The following is a 9,617-nucleotide window of genomic DNA, read 5'->3' as shown; positions in this document are numbered from 1 at the left end:
ATTTATATATATGTAAATTATATTAATATTAATCTATATTAATATTATATAAATATTATATATTTTTATAAATAACCAAGAAATACGAGCAGGTTTACTGATAGAAAAAACAAATCAGTGCTTAAGTGCAGGTGCTCAACCAAGCATCTTCATGATCCTTAACATATTGAAGTGACTTCTCTGATTCGTGATATTGTGGGTTAAACAATAGCGTTAGTTGTGTGTTTCTTGATTGATGAGGTTATGTTTTTTTCTCCAGGGTTCCAGAGAAGCTTTTCTGAAGTGATTTGCAGTTTTTCAATTTCAGTTGATTAAAAATTTTATATTTCAGATTCAACTTTGCATCTTTAGTCTTAAGAACAGTCTGAAGGTAACAGGGAGCATCCTCCCTGAAGAACCCGTATAAGAGCTGTTCTCAAACAAATTTCTGATATATTTGACTGAGGAATTAGAGGTCTATGCGCAGTTGCAGGGCTACAGTCTTGTTGGGATGAGGGAGATGTGGTGGGATAGCTCAGATGACTGGGGTGCTGTGATGGATGGATACAGGCTCTTTAATAAGGGAGCTGGGTGAGGAGAAGAGGGGGAGCTGCCCTTCATGCCAGAACAGCAGGACTGCACAGGGCTTTGTTTTGGGATAGGTGATGAGCCAGTCAAGACCCGATGGTCTGAGTTAGCTGCCAGAGCAGTGTGGGTGACCTCGTTGAGGCTGTCTGCTACAGAGTGCCTGATCAGGAAGAAAGATGAGGCCTTCTTCAGACAACTGGAAGAAGCCTCACGTTCACAGACCCAGGTTCTCTTGGGTAATTTTAACCACCTCGGTATCTGCTGAAAGAGCATCACAACAGGGTACATGAAATCCAGGAGGTTTCTGGAGTTCAGGGGTGGCAACTGGCAACTTAAACCAGGTTATTGAGCAGGTGGTGAGGTGAGACACTTTGCTGGACCTCATGCTTACCAAGAAGAATTAATTGGGAACATGAAGGCTGGGGGCAGCCTTCAGGATACTCCATCCTTAGAAGTACTCAGAACCCATCCTGATAGTGCTGTGAGCAACCTGCTGCAGCTGACCCTGCTCTGAGCAGGGGTTGTTGGACTAAAAGATTGCTAGAGGTGCCTGCCCACCTCATCCATTCTGTGTAACGTTCTTTTGACAATTCAGCATAGAACTGGATCTGTAAGAAAAGGGGGGTGGTTTAAAAGAAGGATAGACCTTTTAAAATAGTCTCAATTACTTTGCATACAGCTGTGTAAAAATGTTTACGTTTGGACTTTGGCCACCTTCTTCAGTCTGTATGAATGTTCCTTGCATGTTAGTGTACGAAGAAGCCTTTCAAAGGGGTTTAAGTTGCACTGCAGAGCTATTCTGCGTGTTTTCCTGTTGTGTCATGCCAGAAAGGAGAGTAGAACCTAGCTCAAATTGCTCCAATTAATTTGATCAAAACACATGCATCACTGACAAAGTACAAAATGCTTTCCTTCACTTTCAAAAAGTGCTCATTATAAGCATATTTAATTATTGTTTGGCCTTTGCATGAACTTACCTTTCAAGGTGGTCTGATCTATGGCTAATCTCCCTTAGGAATGGATCTGGTGCCTTAGATGTAATCTAAGCCCCTTTGTCTACTAATCTAGTCATCTTACCAATTATTTATTACTAATTTACTCATCTTACTAATTATTTTGTCTTTGTTATTTAATTAATTATTTAATTAATGCGTGCATCTAAATTTGGTAGCTACAAGTAAACGTGTTTTACGGTTTCATCAGAACTTACGCTTCTTAGTTATTTTTAGTTATTCCTTGAGACTAAGAAATATATGAGAGAGCAGAGAGACAAAAGAAACGTGTCAGATTCAACTCTGCCTTGATAGCAAAACAAAGTGTGTGACTTTTCTGATCCATTGTGTGGTATTTTTTGTTAATGTTGGGGTTTTTTTATCTTAAGATTGTCTTGCAAGGACATGGAACAAGAGTGACTGCAAAATCTCAGCAGAGTGGAGAGAAAGCCTTTCGCTGTGATTATGATGGCTGTGGAAAACTGTACACAACAGCTCACCATCTTAAGGTGATGACATATAAAATGAGTGTTGTCACTTTGCAGGCATGGGGGTTTTTTTGACAGATTACGTGGTTAAAAGTAACAGAAATTAACAGAACAGCAGTGGCATTAGCGCGGTTTTGTCAAATGTTTATTGGATAGATTTTACAATAATTGGTTGTCCCAGGTGCTCAGCTGACTTTGCTTAGTGCTCTGGATAGGTGCAAATGCAGGCTCCCATATTGCCAGCATGTAACAAACCTCGTGTAGAGATAGTTTCTTCCAGCAGTGTCACAGAAAATCTGAAAACCAGTGTTCACTTTATCTTCGTGAATGCATGATCATGCAAAAATTCACATTTTTGAAAGATTTTCCCATCATAATTCAAAGTAACTCTTCAGAACAGTCCTACATTCAAAGTGAAAAGGTGGAACGTCTTTTCCAAGGGAGAAGTGAGAAGTCCTTAATTCTCTTCCTTTTTGAAATTAAGTAAAGGAATTACTGAAACAGTAAGGGTGTAGAGCTGTTCATGTTCCAGCTCAGGCTGAGGTAATCCCTTGCCGATGAGGTCAACTTCTTGTAGTGCGGCCTTGTCTCTGACAAGACACTCTGGAGTCAGTGAGTAATTTACTCTATGGATCATGTGTTAAAACAGTGCCTTTGCTGTAGAAATGTCATGCAATATAAGATGATCATCAGAAGCACTCAGTGGAGTCAAAAATCAGAGCGAGAGTGGGCTCTGAGGCATGTTTGCGTACTGTCTTTAATGTACTTGTATGATGGCAACTCCATATTTACAGAAATGTTTTTTGCAAAACTGTCTGAAAGGATCAAGTTAGACCTTGGAAAGAGACATCTTTTTAAGGAAAACATTGGCACTGTATTTCTTTTTTTTTTTTTACCACTGATGTAAAAAGAAGACACTTGAATGGGAATCTTAGGAAGGGAATGAACTGTTTCTGTGTTGAAGTAATGTCATTAAGTCAGTACATGGGATGTCTTTACAGGTGCATGAAAGGTCACACACAGGAGACAGACCGTATCAGTGTGAACATCCTGGATGTGGCAAAGCCTTTGCAACAGGTAATCTTCTGTAGACTAGCTTCACCTGCTTGTTTGTCTCTATAAAAAAAAGTTTTTAATATTGCCTTTTTTAAACTGCTAAGTAAAGGACTGCAAAAAAAAGGGCATCGTTTCAGCTAGCATAGCCCTTAGAAAGGACAGAGGATTTAACTCTTAGTTACTGAAGGAAGAACAACATGAAACATTTGACACTTTCCCTTACCCTTCACCTGTCATACTACAGTCAGATTTTTTCCTGAAAAAATAGGCCTTTTCTTAACGTGAAACTAATAGCGTAAGTTAAATGAGGTGATAATGAGAAGGTGAACTTGTTGGCTGGTGGATCTTCTGTTCCAAATTTGAAAGGATCTTTGATGGAAGATACTGTTTTAAGTGTTCTTTATTGAATTTGTGTCCAAAAGTGACATTTCTCTTGAAGTAAAATCTGCATTTCATACCGACTACTGTTTATAAACGGTGCTCTCCCCGAGATTGAATTTGATCCTGCAAAATGCAGCTATGAAGAATGAAACATGGAAGAAAGTGAAAGAGCAAAACTTGTTTCAAATTTTACTCTGTTACTTTGAATGTAAATTAGTATGATACTTAGAAAAGTTAAGCTCTATTTTAAAAAAAAGGTGTTTTTAAAATAACCTCATATGATCTTAATACATTTAGGATTGTTTCTCTGAACAGAAACAAGCAAAAGAAATGCTGATGGCAAAGGTCAAAAGAGAAACAACCACACTTTAAAGGGTTGCATCTGTGTTGAATTTCATAGTGTTTGAGTTTCAAAGTTTGTAAACTACATTACAAAATATTCTCTTCCCTTGCAACAGGCTGATATATAGTTATAAACAGCTGTTTGCCTATTAATACTGTATTTTCGGTCAGAGCCATTGTATCACCGTAGTTCAGCAATCTTTGCCTTTGATAAAGTTCATTTTAAGTACTGAATGCTCTCAGTTTAAATATTAAGAACTCTCGGGGTTGGTTCATGAAACTGAGTTTATTTTAGATCTGAGAACAAATTAATAACGCTCAGCTTGGTGGACATGCTTTGTTTTTTTTAAAAACATCAAGTAAGGGAATTTCAGCTATTTTTGGGAGAACGCACTGTGAAACTAAAGCAGTGCCATCTTCTTACAGACTGTTACTTTGTTTTGTAGAAATGTATACATCATTTGTGGACACCGGTAAAATTCAAGTTCGTTTTCTAAAATGTCTCTTTCAGGGTTCTTTAGTCATAATCTTTTGAGGGAAGTGCAGAAAGGAAGGTCTTGGTAAAATGTTCTTTCAAAATAATTTAGAGAGGGCCTGATCCAAAGCTTACGTTAGACTGGTAGAGTTTTTGATGACAATCAGTTCCTAGAAGTAATGTAAAAGGGCATGGGTGTCCATGACTGCTATCAGTTGGTACCTATCTATGTGGTGATGTTAATAATATGATTTAAAATAATTAGACTTTAGAGCCTAGATAGCAGTAGAACTTTTACTTTGACTTTATTAATGGTGCCAATTTTTGTATGAGTGAACAACTGAATGTCATTTTGATCACGGTGGTAAGAGATAAAAAGTAGATGGAATGCAGAGCATTCAGCTTCCTCGGAAGACAGAATAAGTATTTGTCCACATTATAGTCATTACCGTTTATCCTTTTGAAGGGCAGGAGAAGCATTATGGAAGTGTACTGCCTTCATAAATGAAGGATGAAGGAAGTTCTAAGCTGTACCTAGAGTTCTGCTCTGTACGGTAGAATGAAGTGTTTACGAAGAACGAAAGAGCAAATCCTGCTTATCAGAGACCTTCCTGATTGGAATGGCAAGCGCAGCTTTTGATGGTGATGATTTATGAATATCCTTATTTTTGTTTATACTATTATAACATCTTTTCTGGTCCTCAGGTTATGGGCTAAAAAGTCATGTCCGAACACACACTGGTGAAAAGCCTTATCGGTGCACAGAAGAAAACTGCACCAAATCATTCAAGACTTCAGGAGACCTACAGAAACATATCCGAACCCACACAGGTAATATTACCGCCTGTTATTTTTGTTTTGTTGATTCACGTAGATGGATTTTTTTTTTTCCTCTTTGATCATTCTGTGACTTCATACTTACAAAATCAGCCTGTGTGAATTCTCTTTCTGAAGCCCAGTGAGCTCAACATCGTTTCAGCATGGTAAGCATTTACTGCAAATCCAGCGTGCTTTTAGTGGGAAAAGTGCTGAAGCATTGACTCTGCTGTTGCCAATGCACTGCCTTTTAGCAGTGCATTACTTAGGCTGTCACTGAGTCACTTGGTGCCTTTACGGTTTCATTTACAGCTGTAACAGAGCAAGGAACTTTACCTCAGTAATACAGCTTGCCTTTTACAAATGGCGTCACTGTTCCTAAGTTTTGGTGCTTTAAGATAACTTGCATTCCAACTTCATCGAGGTTGATAGTTCTGAGCTGATTGTTATCCTGATTTCCCTTCTCTTCCTGCAGCAGAAAGGTGAACAAAAATATCATAGAAAACTGACTGTTATTAAAACTTCCAAATGCATTAAAAAAACCCTTATGTCTCCTGTGCTCCTGAAATCTCAAAAAAAAAAGACAAGAACCCCTTAAATGTAGGAAGAATAATCTATCAGTTACTAACCTATTCCATTAAGTATATTTACTTGCCTGCTAGAACACCAAGAATTTTCTAAATCTTGCAGAGTAGAAAAGAAAAAAAAAGGACAAGAAATAGTTTTTTCTCAAATTAGAAAGAACGATGCATCGGGGAAATAAAAGCAGGCAATAAAAAATATAAAAACTCAAGATTACATTGAGATAATTCTGGTTTCCTAGACTTGTGTATTCAAAGACGGTCTGTTGGGATTAGTGCTGTCTTGATGTTAAATTGGTCATGGGGATGAAGCCGTGAATGTGTCATCGGTTTTCAGTTCTAGAAGGGAATTGTTTCACATCATGATATACTACATAAAGCACAGACTGTGAACTGAAGGATTTCTGTACTAAGGACAACTTGATTAGCTGTAGGCTGTTTTCTTTACTTCTTTATGGCCATAGAAGTTGTATGGTAATTTAATTGCTTGAACGTAATTTAGCAGTTAAGACAAAAGACTTGAGCCAGCCCTATGTAACCATTTACCCATTTGAACAATATTAATAATACAGTCATAGACTCCTAGCAGCCCAGGGACCGGAGATCAGGGGTGCCTTTTATTAGTTTCATGAGCAGCTGCAGGAAGCCGAAGAAGGGGAAGATAACTGCACCAAGTCCTGTGTGCAGATGGCTGGAGCAGTGTAGGTGCATACTCTGTGAAAGCTGCAGCAGCGCACCCAGTGAAGGCAAGTCTGGGCTCTGCCCACTCACATGGCTCTGAAAATTTTTTGTTCTTTTATCATGTAGAGCAGGGTAGCACTATCTTAATTTTCTGCCTGTTTTAGCCAAAAGTGATTTCCCCTCTCTTTCAGTCCAGTCTCCCTTTCTGTTGCCATCAAATGCTTGCCTCAGGTTCCTCGTGCCTTCCCCAGGCACACTATTCTGCTATCAGAAAAGCTGGTGTGGGTGGTTCCTTGTAGCCACTGTGGGGGTACAGCTTGAAGGCTTCTGCCTTGCTTTGCTTTTCTAGTGCTAGAAAGCTCAGTCACCTGGAAACAGGTCGATTCTCCAACAAGTACACTGGAAACTTAAAGCCAGTTGGATGACATTCTTGCGGGCATTCTTTAAGAGGAATCAGTTTTGATTATTAATACAGGATCTGTTGTTGGGCGGGGTTGACTCTGCAGCCCTGCTCTTTTCAGGCATGATTTGAGGTCCTGTGCTGAAGCGAGGATTAGGGCAGCCATGGTAACACAACACTGAGGCGTTATAGTTTAAAACACACACACTGCCTTGGCAGGAAGCTGAAAAACCTTCCCGAAACAGCTGCCCTGAGGAGTGAATTATAGTTTCCTCTGCCAAGGAGCTAACTACTCTGGAGTTCTGTGGTATTAAGGTCTCTATCAGGACTTTGGGTTTTTTTTCTGTCTCTAAGTACTTAACGTTGTATCTGCAGTGGTAATCTGCCCTCTCTTACTCTCAGATTCCTCTCTCCGGTAAGCAGTAGGGTGGGTGGAATGTAGTGTGAAATTACAACAGGACAGCATGTCAGGTGGCTCAGACCTCTCCAAAGTTAACCCCTTTCACTCTTGCCCTTGGTGTGCTTTGATATATCTGAAGGGCCAGGGGTATTGGGGTATTAGACAGGGGTCCGCCTTGTCTAGTGTTCGTGGTGAAATGTTGTGGTGCAATGGTGTAAGTTATTGTGCTTAAATTTATATTACAGGAATAGACTTACTTTGAAAAGAACCTGTGTTTGTGATTTTTTTTTTTTTTTTTTGGCTTTGGGGTTTGAAACTTGAGTTTCAGGGTGGCTTTTCTTTCAAAAGTTGGTTCTTCTCATGTAAGGTTGAGTGCTTTCTGTAATGAGTTTTACTAATCCATTTGTATCTTAGTTACATGCTAAATCAAAGATTTTTTTGTGTTTTATGAATTACAGTTGACAAATGTAGAAATGATATGACACTTGTTTTGGGTAGTGGATGTATTAACTGGGGGGGAGGTTAAACACATGTTAGAATATAGACAACGTGGAACCTAATCCAAGCAGCTGAGTCTGGTTTATACATTATAAGGTTCTAATCTAAATGCCTCATAATTTAGTTTACAGATGGTATGATTTTCCTGAGTTTGGACAATTCTGGCTACACAGCAGAACACTCCACAGTGGTGTGTTCATGGTACTTCTGACTGAGGGTCTCAAAGAGAGAACTGGGTAGCTTTATATTCCTACATTCAGTCTAAGTGTAACTTAGGATTTTTATTCTTTTATAACTTGCGTATATACCTTTTCTTCTTTTCCAGGTGAAAGGCCCTTTAAGTGTCCATTTGAAGGATGTGGCAGGTCATTCACAACATCTAATATTAGAAAGGTTCACATCAGGACACATACAGGCGAAAGGCCTTATTACTGTACAGAGCCAGGATGTGGAAGAGCTTTTGCCAGCGCAACTAATTATAAGAACCATGTGAGAATACACACAGGTATATGAGTGATGTTTTGTATTTTGAAGTACAACCTGCTTGGGAGTGGCAGTGTCATTGTCCTTGTGAACACTGTTTTGGTGCATTGTAACTGCGGATGGTCATGTTTAGATGACCTGGGTTGGTACTTTTGGGTTTGTCTCCCCTCAGCTGAGGACAGGTGTAAGCGGTTAGGTTTCCCACCTTGCTGTCAAGGCAGAATAATTTTGGTTTGGATACAAAGTTCTTTAAGACCAATGCAAAACCTTGTGTTCAGTGGACGTTGGTCTAAATCCTTAATGTGGTTCTGGGGCTTGCCTCCGTTGTGAGCTGTTCCTTAAATAACAGTACAGCATGGCTTTACTGACCAAGTCAGAGCTTGGCTTTGGCTGGCCATTGTGAGTCATCCTTTCATTCCAGCAGTGTTTTCCTTGCTGCTGGAGCTGTGGTCAAAACCTTCTTTTTGCAGATGGAGGTGAAAATACTTATCCAACTTGATTGGCAAGGTTAGTCAGCAAAAATAATAGAACAGATTTGAGGGTTCTAAAATATTAAAGCCAGCAATAGCCATATCATCTTGGTAACTTTATCTATTTTACAGAAGCACAGACAAGTTTCATAGAGGTAGATTTCATATCTCAGATTATCTTTTCAGTTTATAATGTAATTTGGACATTTGTTTCATTGATTTTTAAATGAAAGGTGTGAAACTGTAATTGTTTAAATATATGCTTCCTATGCTCCTTCAGAGCTTAAAGACTTAAAAGCAAGTGAAATTGTACTAGTGTATCAACATATACAATCATTGAGGAGAAGTGTGGGGCTTCCAGTAATGAAAAAACAAAGTTCTCAATATGATGCCAAACTGACATCACAGCTTTCAGCCTGTATCCTTCCGTCTTCATCAGGAGATTCTTCCAGCTTTAGATGGAAGAATGATGGGGAGAAAAAAGAGCACAACTTTTGCAGACAGTAGTTAAAAAAAAAAAAGTGAGAGGCTGCACTGATCAACTTTGAGAACTTGAGCTTCGTGGTTGCTTTTGAAATTCAAGAATGGTTGGTAATGAAGGTGTGTCACTAAATACAATTTGTTGACTGCTTTTTCTGTGCGTCCTGGATAAAGTTCTCTTTATCCCATTTGTTTTTCTGTACAGGGGAGAAGCCCTACGTTTGCACGGTGCCTGGTTGTGATAAACGTTTTACAGAGTATTCCAGTTTATACAAACATCATGTTGTACATACTCATTCCAAACCATATAACTGTAATCATTGTGGGAAAACATACAAGCAGATTTCTACACTCGCTATGCACAAGCGGACAGCACACAATGACACAGAGCCCATTGAAGAAGAACAAGAGGCTTTTTTTGAGCCACCTCCAGGTTAGAGTCTTTGAATCTCTTGTAAAAAAAAAAAAAAAAAAAAAGGGGGGGGGGATAATATTTTGGTGGTTTGC

The 9,617-nt window shown here is 39.0% G+C and overlaps 1 protein-coding gene across 1 annotated transcript in view; it reads left to right on the top strand.

Moving 5' to 3' along the window:
- Positions 1-1,948: 1,948 nt before the first annotated feature.
- Positions 1,949-9,617, top strand: part of ZNF143 (zinc finger protein 143) — a gene marked incomplete at its 5' end in the record, with an annotated part of 14,691 nt that continues 7,022 nt past the window's right edge. The window contains 5 exons of the mRNA XM_010140744.1: positions 1,949-2,068; positions 3,049-3,124; positions 5,007-5,132; positions 8,003-8,182; positions 9,316-9,543. Coding sequence (XP_010139046.1) covers positions 1,949-2,068; positions 3,049-3,124; positions 5,007-5,132; positions 8,003-8,182; positions 9,316-9,543 — 730 coding nt within the window. The remainder of the gene's footprint in view (positions 2,069-3,048; positions 3,125-5,006; positions 5,133-8,002; positions 8,183-9,315; positions 9,544-9,617) is intronic.

The sequence above is a fragment of the Buceros rhinoceros genome, unplaced genomic scaffold (assembly GCF_000710305.1).
Source record: "Buceros rhinoceros silvestris isolate BGI_N320 unplaced genomic scaffold, ASM71030v1 scaffold23377, whole genome shotgun sequence".
In the NCBI taxonomy this organism is placed as follows: Eukaryota; Metazoa; Chordata; class Aves; order Bucerotiformes; family Bucerotidae; genus Buceros; species Buceros rhinoceros.
The sequence above is the reverse complement of the archived record's forward strand: the minus strand, read 5'-3'. Positions and strand labels throughout refer to the sequence as shown.